Consider the following 22,333-nt stretch of genomic DNA (forward strand, 5'->3'; position numbering starts at 1 on the left):
TGCTTGCAGGATGTTCTCTATGAACTCCAGGAATACAGAGAGCCATGCAATGCGAATGAAAAGAGATGCTGGAGCAAGCCCCACATGCAGACCTGGAAATATCCCATGTAACAATAACTGCAAGACAGAGAGATGCGCGATCCCTGCAAACATTGCACGTGCACACCCAGCTGTCAACCGTGCCGGAGGAGCAGAGACTTCAGCACACACCAGCCCTGGGAAACCCAAAGAGGAGCTATCTCCCACCCCAATCCCCCTCTACGTTGCCCACAGACCAAACAACACTTAACCCCTAGATGGAGCCTTACTTACATGAAGTCGGAATCGGACCAAAACCCTTAAGGTGGTGTGAAGATGGCACCCACTCAAGATGATATCTGGCAAAGACTAAAAATGTACTAAGTTGAAGCAGTGAAAACCAAGGTCTGTGAGGGACCAGACAGGCTGAGGAAGAGCCTACAAGAGGGAGCTTGATACCGGTTGTTCAGTGATTAGTGAAAGCAGGAATGTGAAGCGTCTAGACTGTGGAAGAAGTACTCCCAGAATTAATTGTTAATTTTGCTTTTGATCGATTAGGGATGGGCATTTTTAGATTAGGTTTATGAAACTCTTGTGTTAGACAATCCTTTTGTGTTTTATAGGGTAGAGTGAGGGCTAAAGACAAGTTAAGATTAGGTTTGAAGACTTTCTGTTGCCAAGTCATTTGAACTTCCTTTGCAGTGTAGGATGACCATAGGAAGGAGACGAGGAATTTCAAAAATAGGGTTTTGGAACTTTTGTGTTATAATCTGAATGAGTAAGCCGATTTTGTTGTCCCATCCTGACAATTCTACTACAGATATTCACTTATCGTTTCCAGTGATAGTTTGGTCCAACATCTTCACTAAAACCAAGAATAAAGTTAATGGTTGTAACACTTAACACATGGTCATGTATCATTTCATGGCCATACTAGGAGTATCCAAATCCAGGGTCAAGTCCCCTCCCCTGTTCACTCTTTTTAATTGGCTGCATTACATTTTGTATGCATTTCTGAGAGCTGCTGTTTTACAGTGGGAGTGGTATTCGATAGCCAATGCATAGCCAATAAATACTTAGCTACAATTAACCCTGATTGTATGAATGTGTGCACCTATTGTCTCCTCTCAGAATAAATACAAGTAGACACATGTCACCACTACTCAAGTTCACCTTAGTTGTTGGATTTTCTAAGGTATCGCCTAGTACAACCAAAATAAGCTTATCCTTGGGTGCAACAAAATCTGGTGAAATAACGAAGCACCGCTTACCTGTTATTTTGTACATGTCACAGATGGCCTCAAAAACACACCAACTCTCGTAGACGGTTCAAGGTTTTTTAATTAGGTTTTTTAATAGGGTACAACTAAGGACTGTTCCCCTCTCTCATTCCCCTGGTCTCCCTCCATCCTAGCCTAGGCTTGCGAAAAACACAGTGGTCACTAGAGATTGATGACCCCCCTACTGTCTAAATTCTGGGGAGGACCTAAAACCAACCACTTATGTTTTACTCCCTCTTGGATTTTTGAGGTGGATCCTAACTCTGGGTCCAACAAGAAGAATGTTCTCAAGTAGTGGTGCCTTCCCAGCACCCAGTTCTTAGTCTCACTCCTACTCTTGTATTCCTCTACCTGGTGCTCTTTCCTTTCCCTTTCTTTAATATCCTCCCTTCTCTTCCACTCTCCTCATTCTATCTCTTTTCTCTCTGTCCCTCAGATATCCTTCCTTCTACTGCTCCTCTTACCCCTCATCTACTCTCCACTCTACTGGGCTCTCCAACCACTGCTGTGCCCTACGCTCTTGTCCACTTTTCTCCTCTCTACTCACACCTTCTTCCAAAGTCACCCTTCTTTCACTCTGACAGTCATCTGTTTCGATCTCACTTATGGTCCTAGACTGGACAATACTTGGGGACTCATGCAAGAACCACACTGGAGTAAGCTATCGGAGCTGGCTGAAACCTGCAGTGTAGCACAAAGGAAGATGAGACACATGCACCGATTACAGCATAGGCAAAAAGACAATACAATATGGGAAAGGCAGAATGTGGAAAAGCATTTGTAACAAACCACGAGAGAGATATATATATATATATAATATTAGTACTGTAACCGACCCAAATCAGTTACTTCTAAGGAAAATCTTGGCTGGATCTTGGAGCCAGTGACTGGGACAGTGGAATCTCATTCAGTGACTGAAACTACAGAACAAAAGAAGGCAGGGAAGGAATGAAACAAACAAGCAGGAAACAAGGTTACATAGCCCAGGGAACCAGACAGCGCAATTTAGGAAGGGCGGGTGGCGATCTCGGGTGGCGATCTCTGCTGCATGTTGGTGCATTGTGGTTTGCAGGCTAAACGCTGCTATGCTCTGCACTGCCGAAAAGCACAATGTGTCTGTATCCTCAGATCTTCTTAAGCAAACATTTTACCACATTGTTGTAGTGCATTTGTATAGTGCTTTATGTATTATTGGTATGATCTCAAAGCGCTGTGGGCTGAACGCCTTGAGGAAACGTGAGGTTGAACGTGTGAGGAAAGCAAGTGCAGGATTTTCCAAATCCGATTTAAGTGGGTAAAACAGAGCAGAACTATTTAATTGTTGAACATAATGGTCTTGGCCACGCCCCCAAAATCCCCAAGTTGATATTCACTTGGAAAAGAGGATAAAGGAATACGCTAGGTATCCATCAGCAAAAGTACTAACCCTGCCAAATGACACATGGTCCATTCGTACTGAATAGGCTGCATGGATCTTTCTGAAATATACTGCATGTGTGCTGGTTGTTACATGTATGCAACCAAATGAGCCCCACCAACCCATTTGCAATAGCAATGCAGATGAAGTATCCCCTTTGCCCGTGACGTCCTCCCGTTCTATGAACATTCTGATAAGAGGGTCAGAAAAGGCCAAATTGCCCTCTAACTGGCATTTGTCAAAAGAGAGACAACACAGAGCGTGGTATGCTAAATGCAAAGCAACCAGTTTATTACAATATACTGGGGGAAAAAATCAAGATTAAAAGCCAAGCTCTCACTCCAGAATTCTTTAATGTTTGAACAGAAAACAGGAGTTTTTATAACATGAATGAGTCCTTGTGATGTCAATTAAGAAAACCTATCACTCCTAATTATTGGCTCCCTCTAATAAACAACATATGGAGCATATATGTGCCCAACTAGGGATTGGACAATCTTTATGTAAAATCCCACCCATGGACCTTGCCCTAAAAAGGGCTACCTCATCATATCTGGAAATTAATTTGTAGGCCCTGAATTACTTCTGCTGTGAAAAAAAGACATGTGCTAATCAGTTAGTGTGGTCACACTATCCATGAACTGGCTGCATGATGACACATTTATGTAGGTGAGAGAGACAAGCGCATCACCTTATTTTAATTAAATCAAATAGCCCATGTCCAACTCCCATGCCATGAGTGCCGAGGCTGAACGCCTTGTTCGTAGTCCGTGATCGCCATCCTTCTCTTGGCAGATTTATGAATAATTATTTTGTTGGTCATCCTGCTAAGATTTCATTGCAGCATTTTTTCTTTAGCAGCTTCTTGCGTCTTCCCTTCATGTCTAGCCGGGTGCAGAATACATTAATCTGTCAACTTCTTCTGATTTCCTGGAATGCCCAGTTTCGTTCCGCCAACTTGCAGTGTCTTTGCAACTTGATTTATCTGACAGTTGACCGAACACAATAATCTCTTATTCAGCCATGTACACTTACTGCAAAGGCTTGGCCTTGAAATTCCTTTGGGTAGCCACCATCTAACCAGCTACAGCATTTTCCCTGATTTGTTCAAGCACGCTCAACTGGTCTTTTCTTAAAGCAGCAAGCTGAATTCTCTGCTGGTGCAATTTTAACATGGCACGTTTGTTTCTTCTGCAGGACCTTTTTGCTCTGTATTTATTTGCTGCCTACCAAGAACTTGGTGCATGAGTGGCACATCTCAGTTCTACATATAGGTACACTGCAACCTCATCCATACCTATAGAAATACTGCCCTAATACTGTTGTGAGTCTCTATCTTGGTACATGCTTTCCTGCCACCTAGTCTATTCTATTTAAAAGGACACACTAATTGTGCAAGCTAATGCCTCCTCTGTCCCTACTTGTGTAGCGAAACAAACTATTCTTTGTGCCAGCTGCATTTCCAGGAGGATTAAAAGTGCAGTTTCAAATGAGTTTTTTCTGATTTTCTAATTCCGTGTTTTCTGGGGAAGGCAGGGGGGCGCACCTGGCCTCTAGCCAACAATTGCCCCAGTACAATTCTCACAGGCACAGTGGCGACTCTGGGATGGGAAGAGGGCGACATTGGGATTGGCAGTCTTGTTGAAGGAAGCTGGATCAACTTAGCCTATTGTATGAAACAAGCAAATTAACCTCCCTGCTTTTGTTTTAGGCATACCAAATGAATAAAGCCTCGGCCGAGGTGGCTCGGAAAGCAGTTCTTGATGTAACAGTAGAAACAGGTGAATGAATCGTTTTTTCCTCTCAATTTCTTTCTTCAATATGTTTTGCATTAAATGTTTGCTTCTGTGGGGGTCTCCTATGTTTCAGACAAACAACTGAAGTTCTAAACTGCTATGGAATGTTAAAAAAAGAAATTAGTTTTTGCTAAGATATGCTTGCTTTAAAGATTTTTATCAAGCTAGCCTTGAAGTATGGTAGTTGACCTCCATAGTTATACATTTAAGCCTTAAGTTAATTGACATTTGTGTCCCAGACATGCACCCAAAGAAGCATCTATCAGGAAATTAGTTCCTATCCCAATTCAAGAAGTATGTGAACTCTAAAAGTTAGTTGTTCAGAACGTATTTGGGGGGGGGGAGAAGAGTAAAAATGTTGAAAGTACGCTGAAATCCATTTAATATGGCTCTACAATTTGTTCCATTAATCACAGATCATGAGCTGTTAAACCGTGGTTTTTGTCTGACTTATAATGCTGAGATTTTGTATGATATTTTCATGCTAAATGTGAGCTCCTTTACTTTGATGATTCTGTGAGATATTTGAAAAAATAACTTCTATTACAAACACACTGTGGTTTCTTCTGGTGTCCCTGAGATGGCTGACTGGATTGTTTCATTTTGTTTGCTGTTGTGTTGCATAGCTGGGGATCCCTGTGATGATGTGCTGCCACATTGTGACATGCAGTAAGGCCACACAGCACCCGTGGTGCTTTGTCACCTTGCAGAGTCCCCACAGTGTGCAGTGCGTCTAAACTTCCCAAGCATACACATGTGGAGACTGCAGTCACGTGCTCACAAGCATGATTCGGACATGTGAAGCCATCACCCGTGCAACGCCTTTTGGCTGGAAAAGAAGGCACAGAATAAAGTTGTAGTTGTGTGTGTCCTATCTATCCCGATTGGCTATTGGACATCTTGGCCTGTGCTCTAGATTGCATATTGGGTTGTGATTTTGTATATGGCATACTGCTCAAGGAACTGACTTTGGACTGTGTCCTTGGATCAAGATTTTGTGTTCTCTTTTGGCGTTGTGTGTGGCTTTGGACTACTTTTTGGGAATATATGATCTATATTCTTCAATTATGGACTTTCAAAGTGAATTTCTGTTAAGAGCGCGAACCATGAGCTCTTCGCTGGTTACAACTGTTTCCAGAGACGCTTTGAAAGTCCATAATTAAAGAATATAGATCATTTAATGGCAGAAATATACACAGCGAGGAGCATTGGGGGAGAGATCTGCAGCCCCAGACACATATCCTCTGCTGCCGGAGCAGCGAGGACAAGCTGCTGCTCATCCATACTAACAGATGAAAGTGCCTGCAGTATGAATACAGCACCACCGTGAATTAAGCTGAGTGGAGTTTCTTGTCTTCACCAGTTCGTCACAAGTTGAACCACTAAAGTTTACAGTGCATGAAAATAAACTGAATGCGCGGCATCCGTTTAGGAGCCGGATGAAAATGCCGATTAAAGTTACCATACACGTCCCAAAGAAATTGAGAAACACTCGGATGTTTTATTAATGGGAAAGTATCTATTACTGAAAACAACAAAATTGTCTCTGTCCTGAAGACGGCCACTATTACCATCAGAACCAACGGCACCAGAGAGTTCCGTATGAGTCAGAAAGGCCGAAACATATGTCGACTTGCTAATAGGAATCAAGAAAGTGAAAAAGTTCCTATCTCTCACATTCAGTAAATTGCAAAAGGGCAGCTGGCGTGTATCAAGCAACTCGCAGTTACCCTACAACAACGTAGGCAAATTAGAACAGAGTGGTTAAGAAACAAAACACAGAACTAGATCACCCGCTCTGGTCAAAAAACCTTTGAGGCATACATTACAGTTGGGAGACTCCAATATATTTGACTCTTCCCTCAAATTATATGTGTCCATGCTTGCAGTAATACACACTGTTTTTCCCGTTACCTTTCTCCATGTAATCTGGCATCACGAAAGGTCTGGTGGATTTACACCAGTTAGATTGTAAGTGACTAGCACAGTTTGTTTTTTTAGATCTAGGCGCTTGAATGCCCTTTTTATTTTAGGCATGTGTTGTCTGAACAATAAAAAGAAAATATTTTTGTAAATTACGCGTGGTATGAGTAATCTTAAAATTACATGAGATTACCTTGGATTTAACCTGGTGTGACTCAGGGTCTTAAGGTAGGGGAAGGCGACCTATTATCCTTTGCTTTCAGCGTATCAGTCTCCCATTGATAGTGTCGTCCCCCCGATAACAAAAAACTGGGAGTACCCAATTTTGAAATACTTGATTTAACATTGACAGGGGTCTATAGGAGCCGCAGTAATTCCCTGGTTTGTTATTCTTAGGAAGCGGTATTATGATTGCTTCTCTGAGTGACACTGGCAGTCTGCCCAGCTCGTATGCTTCGTTCAACATTTCTAACAGTGGGTAGAGCACCCCTCCTTTAAATACTTTATAGAATTCGCTTGGGAGTCCATCAGCCCCCGGGGTCTTACTGGTGGGCAACTGTCTCACCACCTCTTCTAGCTCTTCTAAAGTAATTGGTGCATCCAGCTCCTCTCTTTCTTCAGCACTGATCTGTGGCAATCCTATATCCTCCAATGTTTCTATCATCGTTGCGCAATTGCTCTCCCCATCATCCCCATATAGTAGCCTGTAATAGTCTGCAAACTCCTGGTTAACTCCCTCTTGGGTGTCAACTACACTACCATCTTCCCTCGTTATTGTTCTAATCATGCGTCTGGGGGTTTCACTTTTATATAGCCACACCAAGATCCTTCCCGGTTTGTCCCCTCCCGCTTGTTGTCTCTCTATATATTTTTTGTAGTGAAGGTTACACAGTCTTTCCCATTGCCCAGCACATTTTTGCTGCAACCTGAATATCAGGTCGGTGTCTTCCTTGTTGTGTTATTTCCTCCTCTCAATGCCCGTTCCAATTCTTTCTCAGTTTCTTGTAGATCAGCCAGGATCCCTCCCTGCAATCCTTAGATTTCGCAATAGCTACCCCTCGTATGACAACTTTAAAGGTTTCCCACAACGTACCCGCCGAGTCCACACTGCCAGTATTCGTTTCAAAGTAGTTAACCATCTCATCCCTCATATCTTCTCTAAAAAGGGGGTCTCTCAGTGCCTCTGCTCTGAGGCGCCATGTCGTAATCCTTGCCCTTGGGGGTCGGTATTGCCACTCAAGGATCAAGGGCGAGTGGTCCGAGAGGACCCTCGCTTTATATTCTGCTTGCTTGATCTCCGTCAGTACATCTGGTGTGACAAAACCATAGTCCAACCTAGTATGTAACTGCTGCGGGGCAGAATAATGTGAATATTGCCTCTCATGGGGGTGTCGTGTCCTCCACACATCTCCGAACCCAAAGTCATTCAGCAGTGTCTGCAACGCCTTAGCGGCCTGGTGCGGGTCTATCAATTTTCCCATCTGATCTATCAACCTTGGGGTTTAGTGCGCAATTAAAGTCTCCTCCCCAAATCACTGCACTCCCCACACACTTGCCAAGGTTGTTGTACAGTGTTCTAAAATATCCCGCTGTATTTTGGTTTGGGGCATATGTATTTACTTATCTTCCTGTTTTCCACCATTCCCCTCATTATGACCATCCTCCCATCCGTCTCGACTATCGTCTGTACCAGCTGAAACGGTACATGTGGCGCCACCCAGATAAGTACTCCTCTAGCATAGGCCGAATATGGTGAACCCACTACAGTTCCCTTCCATTTCTTCCCAATCATCTCCATCCTGTCCCGCGTCAGCTGAGTCTCCTGCAACAGGGCTACGTCTATCTTTTGTCTACGCAGGTATAATAACCTTGTTCCTTTTTAAGTAGCTATTGAGCCCCCTAACGTTCCAAGTAATTATTTTAAGGTCCCCCATGGCCTAGTAAAATCCCACCCCCTCCTCCCATCAGTCCAGTCCATATCCAAGTTTAATCCCTTTCTGTATAGGCTTGTTTCCCAACTAAAAATCCCCTTAACTAAAAACACATCAAACACCCCAACTCCCTTCCCTGCCCCAACAATGCCCTCCCCAACTGTTGCCCAGCTCCATCCCTGGATCTCAGGCACGCCCGCATCTAGCCCTTTCCGGCAATAGCCTGTACTCGCAGCTCGGCAGGGTAAAGTCGCCCTAGTGGCTGCCTTACTACTACTTCTCAGGGGTAGGGTGCCATCATCCTGCTGCTTCTGTTTGCTTCAGATTCACCACGCTTCATGGTACCCAGTTGTACACGTATACTTTATGCTCTATAATCCAGTCCAACAAATTCAACAAGTCCCAGGGTAGCACAATACGACTATCTATGCCATAGTCTCTTCCGGGACTCCTCCCCCATATATAATTTCGTCATACATGAAAATGCCCATCACTTATCGTGCTCCTCACGGTCCTGTTCCCCTCCTCGCTCCGGACAGCCCTGCAAGTCCAACCATGCTGCTGCTTCCTCTGGAGAGTCGAAAAAAAACACTTTGCTTTTATGCAGGACTTTGAGCTTCACAGGATACAGTAACATGTGCTTAATTCCAGCGTGAGCAGCCTCTTCTTAACCGCCACATAGCTGTAACGCTGTCTCTGCACTAGCATGGTGTAATCAGGATACGCTGTGACGGTTGCAGATGCTCTCTCGTTCTTCCTTTGCGAAAATACTCCAGAATTTTCTCTGTCTTTATAGTTCAGGATCTTTGCAATTATTGCCCGGGGGGGGGGGGGGAAGCCCCAGGCTGCGGTCTCCTCATGAAGGCCCTGTGCGCTCGCTCAACAGTAAATCCATGTTAAAGTTTGTCAGCCCCTATCTCTTGCAGGATCATACTCTCCACTTAGTCCGTGGGGTCCTGACCACCTTCACCTTCCGGCAGACCGACCACGCGAATGTTGTTACGTCTCGCCCTTCCTTCTGCTTCTTCCGCTCAGTTCTCAAGGTTAGCTACCTGCTTCTTCAATATATGAACCTCCTTTGTGTTACTTGCGCTGGTTTCTGTGTTGGTTTTCACCGCACTCTCCAGGCCACTCGTTCTTTCCGCGAGCGCTCTGACATCTTGTCGCAGTAGGGCAACTTCTATTCCCACTGCATCTATTTTGGCCTCTAATGCAGTCCATAGATCCGCCATTGTTGTTCCCCATGAAGACTTCAGCTCCGTTATAGCTGCTAGGATCTGATGGTTTTCCTTTGTCGGGGTGCCTTCCTCCGGCACAACTGCTGCGCCCTGCGCTGATGCAACAGGGGTCTGCTGGATCTTAGCAAAGACATCCATTGTGGGTTGTTTGGCCTTGGGCTTAACCCCTCTCGCCGTCATCGTACTATCTTGCCTGTATGTCTAGGTCTAGTGGTGTTGCAACATGCCAGTTGAGTTAGCTCATTCAGTTGTGAACCCACGAGGGCAGCTGGAGCTTAGCAGCGTTATCGTCCGAGAACTATAGCGGATATTACCATGCGTCGCGCTGTATTTCAAATAGGTTGCATCCTCCCACGTTTCTGATATCGCCAGTGTTAGAACTCAACCTTACGTATAATGTGTCCACCACAGTGGCAATTAATAGCCTGCACAATCGTTCTCAAGGGCAATGGACATACAATGTACATACCATCCTCTTCTCCAGCATCACCCCATCGCTCCTCGTGCTCTCACAGTACCTGGTGCCACAAAAAACCCCTCAGCAAGGGTTTGCCTACAGTGTCAGCAGTCCACTAATCAGGTACCTTTATTCAGTGCGTACAACCATCCAGCGTCTGCTCGGGATGAGCCAGGTGCAGTTCTTTCTAGGTGCCGTCGCATCCGTATTGCACAGCACAGTAGTCCTGCGTGACAGTCTTTAGTACCTGCACCCCATTTTCTTCAAGTAATGCTCAAGGCTAGCTTAATTGCCCATACCTATGTCCTCAAGTAAATCAAGAAGGCACTCCCTTCCTCCTTTCAGCTGGTTGCGCCTGCAAGGTGATGATTCCCTCTGATATAATGACAGGAAAGCGGGGCATGCAGTGTTATTAAATTTTGTATTTAAATGCAGTAGAAATATGCCACGCACCTCGCGCCGGTACTTTCACAGCCCTTTGTTTGTGCAGGCACCGTTTCTGCTTCACCGGCTCAGTCCCAATGAGCGCAACAATGTTTCCGCTTTGCCGGCCGACCCGGTGACTTCATGTATAGTAGCAGAAATGTGTAGCAAGATCCACGCCGGCTTCTTTGCTCAGCGCGGGTCTTTCACTGTCCTTCCATAGCAATAACCATGCTCCGTCGGCTTCAGCCCGATAACTTCCTACACAGCAGCAGTGGTGCACCATGTTGTTCGCACTGGCTTCTCTTGAACCGCGCAGAGCTTTGATGCATTAGCTCCGTCGGCACAAACGCTGATACAATTGTTGCCGCCTGGGACACCCTTTTCGCATCAAATGCTCCGCCACCGCTGCCCCCAGAAGCTCCATCGCTGCAAATGCTGTGTCCACGGTGCAGAGCTCTCCTGTTCCAAGTTTTACAGTGAGCCCGGCGGGACGGATGTAGTGCCAAGCAAAACGAGCAGGCCCTGCACAGCCCATGAAGGCCGGACCTCCTCTCCAGCCTCCGCCGCCCGGGTTTATATGGTGGCTTCTACAGCATCGGCCTCATTTCCTTTGTTGTCCGCCATTTTGTGCCGCAGCATTTCGGTGCGGCCGCATCACAAGAAAGCTTCTTTCCCGTCCTTTCCAACATCGCTTGCAATTTTCAGTTAGTACGGGGCACACGTTGCAACATCTATGCTTCCATTTATAGGGCCTGTGAGTCGTTTTAGCCGGATCAATTGCGGATCATCAGGAGCAGCGCCACAAGACGCGTCCTACTTCATGGCTAGTTAGCCACGCCCCCCCGGCACCACACTGCCCCACACTAAGCACACACCCCGCGGCGATGTGAGTGTACTCGCACGCCGAGAGTCAACGGCGAAGGGCAAATCCTCGGATTTACGGTTCTCTGAGAGCTCCGAGCAGACGCCTCATGACAAGCCCGCGAAAACAAAGGACACCAGACTCAAAACTACATCGCCAAACCATTCCCATAGTCGAGACTCGACCTAATGTCCCCAAAACTCCTACTACGGTCCCTAACTCTAAAAAAATATGCTCACAAGAGCAAAGATGGTAGGGACAAACACAGATCCCGTTCCTCTCATAAGGACAGAAATACAGGGGATAAGATGGACATACCTAGGGAAAAACCATCGACCCCACTGGAATCTGATAATGTTCCTGTACAGGACTTTATAGATGAGCCTGATCCTATCTATTTTGAGGAAGAGGAGTTCTATTGTGAGATATCTGCCTCTACCCCTACACCTACCTCAACCTAACCGGGCATTATCCCCAGTTCAGCTACTTGCTCTTCCCAAGATACAAATAGTTATTCAGTGCATGCCTTTTCTAGCAAATTTCTTCCAAGAGCACCCCCAGGCTCTCCAAAGTCTGGCGAACACACCTCCCACTACCCAGGCGTCGAGCTCAAAGACAAAACCTGTGCTCACTCAATCAAGCCTGCCTGCCCAGACAATTTTGCCTACTCAACCATCAGGGAAGAGGTCTCACCCCTCAGGGGCACTATATGATGAACCAGTCCCCAAGACACCTCGAATATCCTCTGAACTTTACGATCTGGATGCAGGAGAGGACGAATACCTAGACTAGGATAACACTTATTATGAAGACATCGACATTAACAACGTTGATGCAGGGGAAAATCAGGATGATACCGAATCGGTAGTCTTTGCCATGGACTCTCCACCCCCGCAATACCCTACCTTACCCGCTTCCCTGGTGGACAACCAGCCCCTAATCAATGATATACTTCTCGGGGCTGCTGAACACTTTGGGATTGAAACACAGGAAACCCAACAAGATAAGGATTTTGCAGAAAACATCTTGGGGGAGAAGAATGCAACTTCCCAGTTTATATCCCTACTTAAGTCGGTACAACAAAGGATTCAGCCATCTCTAGAGATGCCTAAATGGACCAGGGCAGTAAACCCCAGAATCGAAAAACTTTTTCGACCAGTACCTTCCGACCCTTTGCATATAAGGGGCCACCTTAGACCAGACTCTCTGGTAGTTGCTCCTACCCGCAAGAGAGCTGGTACCCTCATTGGCCTCGTCCAAAGCTCCTCCGGACAAGGAAAGTAATAAACTGTATAATATGGGAAGGAAGATGGCCTCATCAGCAGTATACCAAGCACATACTGCTAATAATTCCACCTTACTAGCAAGCTACCACCTCACAAAGTGGGACGAGGTTACAGTCCTTGCTGAATCAGCGCCAGAACCACTTAAGTCCAAGCTCTCCCTTGTGGCTACCGAAGGCAGAGCAACAGCTGGCTTCCTACTAAAGAACAACTTTGACGCAGCGGATAACGCGCGGCGCGTTATTGCTAAGGCCACTATCCTGAAACATCACGCCTAGCTTAGACAGTCATGATTTAAACTAGAAACTCAGGCTACCCTGCTCAACATGCCTGTTGAGTCGAATGTTTTGTTTGGGAAAGCAGTTGAGGATGCTCTTAAATCTGCCAAGGAAGATTACGAGACACTTAAATCCCTTGGCCAGCTGACAAACAAATAGACCAACCAGAGGGGTGGCAATAGTTTTCGGCGTTTTCGTGGCCAAAAGGCGCAAAGAGGCACCGGATACAGTCCGAGCCAATGTTCCTCGTGCAACAATAGTCAACAGGCGTCCCAAGGTTACCCCAGGGGTCAGCACAGAGGTCGAGGGAGAGGCTCCACCACCAGAGGTGGAGGAACACCCTCCAAACAATGGCGCCCCGCTACAGGCCCCCTCCCATCCCTCCCCAATCGGGGGACAAATATCACAGTTCACCCACGCATTGGAGGGGATAAGATCAGACAAGTGGGTGTTGTCGATGGTGACAGGAGGTTACTGCATAGAACTCCAAGGAAGACCTTCAAACCTCCCCCCGCTCCAGAAAAGACCATCACAGGAAGAACAACTCATCCTGGTAGAGGAAGTCAAGACTCTAATCCTCAAAGACGCCATTGAGATTGTGCCGTACAACGAGGTAAACAAGGGTATTTATTCAACGTACTTCTTTGTGCCAAAAAAGATCTAAACATGCGCCCGGTACTAGACCTGCACCCTGCAAACAAGTTTGTCAAACCTCAAAAATTTCACATGACAACGCTACAAGAAGTAATCCCTCGGTTAAAACGGGGGGGATACATGGCAACATTGGACATGAAAGATGCTTATTTTTATATTTCAATGTTTGCAGCGCACAGAAGATTCTTGCGATTCAAAGTAGCAGACCAGCACTACCAGTTCAAGGTGCTGCCCTTCGGGATAGCCTTGGCTTCAAGGGTGTTCACCAAGGTACTGGCGGTGGTGACAGCGCACCTACGCAGGGAATCAATACCAGTGTACCCTTACCTGGATGACTGGCTGATCACGGGAGAAACCTACCAAATTTGCAAGATAAACACTCAGAGAACAATAGACCTTCTCTTCCAATTGGGATTCTCAATAAACGAGAAAAAGTCAAGTCTGGTACCAAACAGATCCAAACAGTTCCTAGGAGCTGTATTAGATACAAAGACAGGCTTAGCCTTCCCATCCATGGAAAGAGTACAACATGTACTTCGGTAAATACCCCAGTATCAATCCTGTCCCCCGGATAAGCGTATGCAAAGCAATGCATCTGCTAGGTATGATGTCATTGTGCATTTACCTGGTCCCCCACGTGCGCCTGCGCATGCGACCAATGCAGGAGTGGTTGTTTCGCCAACACTGGTTCAGAACTTACACTGGTGGTCAAGGGAAAACCTGCTCAAGGGGGAAACCCATTCACGAATCAGAAGCGCAAACGGTTGTCACAACAGGCGCATCACTTTCCAGGTGGGGGGCCCACTACCTACAGCACACAGCACACGGCCTGTGGTCCCAAGTGACAGCACAGAAACGCATCAATGTACTGGAACTATTGGCAGTTTTCGAGACACTTCAAGCTTTCGAGAACCACCTGACAAACCAGTCGGTACAAGTCCAAACAGGCAGCACCACTGCAATGTTCTATGTCAACAAGCAGGGAGGTACACACTCTCCAGATCTGTCCAAATTGACTCAGAAAATATGGAAGTGGGCACTCAAACGAGGGATGTCCCTGTGCTCCCAACATGTTCCAGGGGTACTCAACACTTTTAGCGGACTCTCTCAGCAGAGATCCTTTGCCAGAAGAACACGAGTGGGAGCTTCACACAGACGTGGTAGACCACATCTTCTCTCTCTGGGGCTACCCTTCACTAGACTTGTTCGCCACAAGAGAAAACAAAGTATGCCCAAACTTCGCATCCAGGTTCCCCCAACCAGACTCCAAGGGGAACGCCCTGTGGATGAACTGGTCAGGGAAATTTGTTCCCCCCCCCCCACGACTCCATTAATCAGCAGAATTGTGAACAAGCTACACAAGGATCAGATGACACTCATCCTAGTTACTCCTATGTGGGAGAGACAAGTGTGGTATCCACATCTGCGCAAACCGGCAATGTGTGATCCCATCAAGGTCCCGTACAAGGTCAACCTGTTGACTCAGCACGGTGGGGACAACGATACACCCACAACCTCACTCTTTGAACCTAGCAGCATGGCTCCTGAGGTCATAGAGTTCGGTCACCTTAATCTTTCACAACGGTGTATGGATATCCTGAAAGAAGCATGTAAACCTAACACCAGACACTGCTTTTTCCACAAGTGGAAGAGATTCGTCATTTGGTGCCAATCTAAGCAAATCAACGCCATACAATGTACTCCATCACATATTGTAACCTACTTGCTCCACTTGCTAGATTCAGGTTTAGTCTTGAATTCTCTAAAAGTCCACCTAGCAGCTTTATCAGCCTATACCACCTCTCAACGTAGTCTCATGGTGGAAAGTGCCAGTCATTAAGGCGTTCATGGAGGGAGTGAAGAGACTACATCCTCCAATCTCCAACCCCCCACCTGTGTGGGAGCTAAATGTGGTACTAGCACAACTCATGGGACCCCCCTTCGAGACTTTGCATCAAGCTACCCTTAGACACATTACCTACAAGACTGCCTTCTTAGTGGCTATTACTTCCATAAGAAGAGTCAGCGAACACCAAGCCCTGTCAGTGCAGGATCCTTTCTTTGTCATCCATAAAGACAAACTGGTTTTACAGACTCGCCCTAGGTTCTCCCCCAAATTTGTTTCCAAATTTCACGGAAACCAATCAGTTGGGCTTGTGGCTTTCTTTCAGAAACCAACTAGCTCATCTGAGGTCTAACTCCAAACACTAGATGTTAGGAGGGCAGTTCTCTACTGTGTAGACTAGACCAACCCGCTTAGGAAGACTGATCAACTGTTAGTCTCCATGGCTACGTGAAGACAAGGAGAACGTGTTTCCGAAAGAGCAATCTCCAAATGGATAGTCAAATGTATACAATTATGCTATTCATTATCAGACAAAGCACTGCCTTCTACACCAAGAGCCAACTCCACACGGGGTACTGGGGCTACTCTAGCATCCATTGCAAATGTCTCCTTAGACAGCATTTGCAAAGCAGCCGCATGGAGCTCAGTTCACTACTGCATTGACACACACTCCAAGACCGATACACAGGTGGGACACGCGGTTCTAAAACATCTATTTGCCGCTACTCCTTCTCACAACCCACCCCCTTCTCATAACACTGCTCGCTAATATATGCATAGCATGTGATCTAAGCAGATTACACAAGCATCAGAAGGAATACATTACACACTGTAATCATATTTCTGGTGCTTGTATCTGCTTAGATTCACATGCGCCCACCCTTCCTCCCCCGAGAGAAGGTGCATAGATGTTATGAGCTTTAGCTGCTTGGGAACTCTGTACTCGCGCTACTCCTCATGGTACCTCATGTCAGAAAAATACAATTTGAGGGACCTACACGCCTGAGGGATTACGGGTACAGGGGACGTCACACCAGGGATAGTATTACTGGCACGCCCTATTTCGACGTCCATTTTTGAGTTTCGAAATCAACTGTAATACTAGTCAACTTCCACTAGATGTCGGCCTATGCCTAGCATGTGAATCTAAGCAGCTAAAAGCACTAGAAATAAGATTACGGTGAGTAATGTATTTTATATATATGCTACTTGCTTATAATGCATTCACTCTGCTTCTCCTTCTGTTCGGCTCTCCCTACGCTTTCTCCAATCATGCTACAACTTCCTCCTTGTCGTATCCTTATCATAAAACTCACAACTCCAAACTCCCACTACTTCATCTCTCTTCCACTTCCTTTCAATAAACAAAGCTGACGAGCTAACCATACCTTCTCCATCTATCCGCCTGGACTCTCTTCCTCCGAGACTCAACTTCTCTACTCTTCATTACCTCAACTGAACATTGCACTCTGGAATGCGCAGTATGTATGCAACAAAACTTCCTTTATCACTGACTACTTTTTACTCCAGCTCTCCCCCCCCCCCCGCCAGACCTTCTTGCTATTACTGAAGACTGGATTCCTCCATCTGGCACTGCCACTATGGAAGCCATACACGACTCCAAACAATCCTTCATTCGCTCTCCTTGACTTATTAGCAGAGGTGGAGCTGTTGGGCACCTACTCACTTCCCGCCTCAATGCTTTCTGAATCTCCAATGCCACGTCCTCTCCTACGTCTTTTTAATTCACCATCTCTACGATTGCTCTGCCTCGCTCGGTTCAAATAATCTCCATCTATCACGCTCCATTCTTTGATGATCTTGGGCAACTCCTTGATTCTCTTTCCACTAAACATCACCTCATCTTCCTTGGGTGACTTTAACCTTCCCACTTCAACCACTTAACTTGATTTCAGTCTTTTCTTAGTGACCACACACTCCACTCTATCCATACAGTGGCTATCTCTTTGGATCTCTTATTCATCTCCACCTCTCTCTCAGCCACTAACACTACTGTGTCACCATCCATATCGGATCACTCAATTGCTTCCACCACCAACTCCTTTCCACCCTCTGACACCATTTGCTTCACCTAATACTGAAAGGAAATGTAAACCTTCTGCCACCCCCCCCTTTTTCTCTGACCTATAGTTCTCCCTCTCCCCCTTCACACCCTATGCCTCTTCCACCAAGACTGCCTTCTCCAGCTTCCAATCCCTACTATATGACTCATTCTCTCACTTCCCACTGCTTACTTTCACTCCTAAGTCTAAGCATCCTCAACCATGTTGTTTTGCATAACATAACTTTGGGTCTCACCCTAAGTTACCAGGGCGATCCAGACGTGGACCCCTTGCTCATTGTTCTTAGAGAGGAACAGCTTCACCTCACTGATGCCCAACAAGGCTGAAACACGTGTATGGGGTTGCTGTTGGTACTCTTGTTCAGAGGAGAATTGCCTAGCATTTCGGTGCTGGAATGCCCCTGAGCAGGACAAAGACTGATCTGATGTGCGGGGACATTTCTTCTCAGTGAAAGGGACAGTGAGATAAAGACTTGGTAGAGTCTCTCCCAGGTGTTATTCACCCAAGAACAGGTCATTGGGCTGTGTTCGTGCTGGTAGAGAGATTCCCAGACCCCTCTTTGTTTTGCACAAAATAACTTTGGGTCTCACCCCAAGTTACCAGGGCGATCCAGGGGGACGCTAGAGAGCCCGGCCAAGATGGACGCAGGTCGTAGAGCTCTTCAGCACCCTAAAACATCTGGCCCGTTATCCAGTGGTTTTCTCGGAGGCTTGTTACCGCGTTGCAGAAACTTGCTCCCTGAGAGACCGCGATTCCGTGGCTGCAGTCCTGGGGAGAATCGGTACGAGGAAGCCCCTGGTTCCTGCCTTCTTTGGTGTGTTGTCTGGGGCCTGTGGATCAATGCGTGGTGGAGGAGGGGCTACCCGGCTTGGCGTGAAGACGCAGTGGCGGTGAGTGGGGGTCCGCCCATTGGAAACAAGTCTGCGGGCCGGCTCTCCGCCCGGGTGTGGGTTGGCCCCGCGCCGCGGGCAGTTGCAGTGGCCCGGGAGGCACCAGTATCCGGCGCCCGAGAGGGGGCCGACTACACGGGAGAATTCGGCGGCACAAGTACAACAGAGCTGTGGGGGAGGCGCAAGGTCGCAGTCCTGGAGGGTGGTGGACTGTGGCCCCCTCCTTCCCTCCCGGGCATTACAGAGCAACAACGTTTGAAGTGATCACCACGCTCGGCGGGGGGCCCGCTGGCGGCGGTCCATGTTGTGCTGGGGGCGCTCTGTGCATCTCTGCAGGCGTATCCCTCCGTGGCCTGCTGTGCAGTCAGACGGATCGTGGAGACTGCGTCCCTGGGAGGCAGCGGCTGTCTGATTGAGGAGGTCGTCAGTGAATCGGAGCCGCGGTGAGGAGGGGCATCTGAGGCACTGGTGGGATATATGGAAAGGACTCCAAAAATGAACTGGGTGAACAGCGCCAGTTTGCCAACCTGCCAGCAACATTGTGGATTTGACCGCTGGAACTGTTGTGGGGAGGACTGTCTGGAGGTCTGCTGGGGGCATCAAGGAAGGAACCTATATCCCAAAGAATTGACTGCGTTGAGTGGCCCTGCTCCATAGACAACAGCTGTGCGGGCACTGTGGAGCCTTGGTGGAGGTTGCGCGCCATGCCTCTGGCGCCGTGGGCTCAGGTTGCAATCACAGTGTGAATTGAGTGGCCCCGGGGTACAGCTGTGGTGCTCTAGGGCAGTCATAATGCTGGGGAAAGATCCCAGGTAAACAACCACTTGCTTGGGCTGAACGTCTTGGTGTGGTGCGTGGGGGTAACATACAGCACGCAGGGGCAGGTGACTTCTCTGCCGGCAGGGGGTGCGAGAGGAGCTGCACCGGGACCCGGGGTCTCCCCCTGGAGCTGGGCCCGGGTGCCTGGGTTGGGTCTGGGGGCCCCCTTGGATCCTGTACACGTGCGGAGGACGCACTGAGGGAACGAAGACAAGTCGGTCTGGAACCACATGGTTGGTCAGGTCAACTGGAGTCATCAGCTGAATAACATGTCGAAGTCTGGCAAAGGTGGTAAGCAGCAATCCAAACTGCAATTTGACAGAGCCCCGTCAACCAAAAGCGCTGGTGCAATGGATGGGTCCCTGGACGGTCGCACCTCGGCTCTCGCCCTGGATCCTGCGGCTGCCTTTCAGGACATAAAGGCCATGTTTACACAGCTGCAGTCTAGCATACAGTCCCTTGACGGGAAACTGGATACATTAACGTGCAAAGTAGATCATATGCAGGTCTGGTTGGACAAACATGGAGATAGACTCGACGAGGCGTAGGGGAGACTGACGAGGGTGGAGGATGAGGCGGCCTCGACCTCCAGGGACGCGGCAGGACTGCAGAGGGCCCTGAGAGAGCTCAAGGAGAAGCAGGAAGACATAGAATCCAGGTCAAGAAGGAACAATATCAGGGTTGTAGGCCTGCCGGAGTCGGTGGATCAGAGGAACATGGAGTCCCTAGTGGAGGGAGTAATACAGGAGGCTTTGGGTCCCGAGGGGTTCTCCCCGATGTTCATAGGATTCCAAGTGGAAGGAGGACGATCCCTGCGGCACCTCCCCGACCACTAATCACCCGCCTGTTGAATTACCGCAACAGAGATGCGACACTTCGGAAGGCTCGGGAGAAAGGGACGGTTTCATACAGAGGAGATGTATTACTTTTTTCCAGGATTTCTCGGACAAGGTACAGGCGACCAGGAAGATATTCATTGACATCAAGAAAAGGCTGCGTGAGAGGAACATTAAGTACGCTATGCTATGCTATTCCCAGCTAAATTGCGAATTGAACATGAAGGGCGATCTCTATTCTTTCAAACCCCGGAAGAGGCTGCCTCCTTCATTGATACTCTACCCGGATCCCCCAGACAAGGAGGAAATAATGACTAATGTGTTGCTGGATAGTGTCTAATCTGGGTGGCAGTGTGGTGACGAGTACAACTGAGGTTCAGATTTATAAGTCAGCGGCCAGTACAAATGCAGGGATGCTGGAGAGGGCCGGGCTTGTAGCTGGTCCTCGAGCGAGAGCACAGTATAAGTATGTTGTGTGTGAAGGGTGAGCCGAGAAGTTGGGGTGCTCGGTGGGGGGGGCACTGAGTGGGGAAAGGGGGGGTGCAGTGGGGGGGGGGCAGTTCACTGACCTATATTTATATTTGTTTATTTGTTTCTGGTTATAAACCTTTACAAAATCAAAATTCATAATACAATACAATTCATTGCAAGAAACAAACGTATATACATCGAAATCAGCTTAAAACATTAAAAGCATGGGAGAAGCATATACAGCATTGAGGCTAATTAAAAGTAAACAGAAAAAAGGCATGAGAAGACATAAGAACTTAAAACCACAAAGATTTAAGAACTCTACATATTTCGATGATGCTATTCATTCCACACCTATTCCACTTATTTCAAATTCTTTCCTCAGTTTACAAACATTTTTCTAAAAATCTAACTACCGCCATCTGAGGCAACTCATCTTTTGCATGCAACAATATAATAAATCTTTAAAGATAAAACAACAAAGACACTTCCCTAGCTTACTCAACTTCATTTTGAAACAGAACGCACATAACGGTGCATATTCACTATTAAGAAACTGTTTCTGAAATGAAGTTTCTAAGAAAAGATTTTTTTAAATAAAGATTCTGAGATGTAATTTTCCTTCGATATTTGCATACTTCATAACAGACCACATTCCAGTTTCAAAAACCTAACAATTGCTAGCTGCAAGGGAACTTTTTTGTCAAATAACATGTGTTTCCACACTTGATTAGGAATTACTTTAGATTCATCTGTTACAAGAGTTGCAAAATATAGTTATCTTTTTTCTAACAATTTAGGACAGTCCAATAATAGATGTTTTAGGGTTTCTTTTACATCCTGAGTATTACAGTACCGGCACAAAATCAATGCAGCTGGCCGTTTAGTTCTTGCTGAGATAATTTCCCCAGTGAGGAGAACATTAAATCTAAATCTCATGTAGATGTTTCGGTAACCTTTGTTTGGCAATATGTATAAGTAGGGTTCCATATTTCCAAGGTCTTTATAGAAAGAAATCATATGTTCATACAATCTATATGTAGATAGATTACTAATAGTTGCTGCCCAATCTGCATTTTGTAAGAGTAGTTTTACTTTCCTAGGATTGGTTACTAACGTTGAAATTGAGGCTCCAACACTGCTTAATAACGTTAGCGATAGATCCATTAAGTTGGTCAAAAAAACAGACTTGGGATTCCCTGGTTTCCATTTACTAGACAACTCAAAATATAAGTTATTTTGGGTTTCGGTTAAGAGGCAGCGAAACAAAGACAAGCATTTCCATTGGACTAGACTCTTTAATGACTGGAGACCCAATTCATACCGAATTGCATGTATAGGAACACAGTTGGGTAGACAGACCATCATTTTCCTTAGGATAACTGATTTGAGTCTATTTATATCAAGTCGGCCCATTACAAATGGAATTTCGCTGCCATACAAGATCTTTGGGGTGGCTTTACACTTGTAGAATCTCAAGCATGGATTAAACGAGAAACTACCGAATTTTAGATCCACCACCCGCAAATGAATAGCGCATGTTTTGGCCTTAGTTAGAAAATGTGTAGCGATAGATAGATTATTGCCTTTTGCATTAACCAGAAAGCCTAGATATATCATTGAGCTTCTGATAGGGAGCTTGTTCACTCCCAAGGTCCAATTTTTCAATGGTAGAATTCTTTTTCCTGTAAGGCACAGGCTTAATGATTTTGTGGGATTCACTACTAAAGAATTCATTTCCATATATTTACCAAATGCTGTTAAGAGACGCTGAAGGCCGATCGGGGACCTATCAAATAAAAGAAAGTCATCCGCATATGAACC

At 46.6% G+C, this 22,333-nt stretch overlaps 1 protein-coding gene across 1 annotated transcript in view; it reads left to right on the forward strand.

The window, feature by feature from the left end:
• The window catches only part of MTR (5-methyltetrahydrofolate-homocysteine methyltransferase), a 1,960,411-nt gene that overhangs the window by 236,015 nt on the left and 1,702,063 nt on the right, over positions 1 to 22,333 (forward strand). The window contains exon 4 of the mRNA XM_069607970.1: positions 4,427 to 4,496. Within this exon, the coding sequence (XP_069464071.1) occupies positions 4,427 to 4,496 (70 nt within the window). The remainder of the gene's footprint in view (positions 1 to 4,426; positions 4,497 to 22,333) is intronic.

The sequence above is a fragment of the Ambystoma mexicanum genome, chromosome 4q, assembly GCF_040938575.1.
Source record: "Ambystoma mexicanum isolate Mex_15411 chromosome 4q, UKY_AmexF1_1, whole genome shotgun sequence".
NCBI lineage: Eukaryota > Metazoa > Chordata > Amphibia > Caudata > Ambystomatidae > Ambystoma > Ambystoma mexicanum.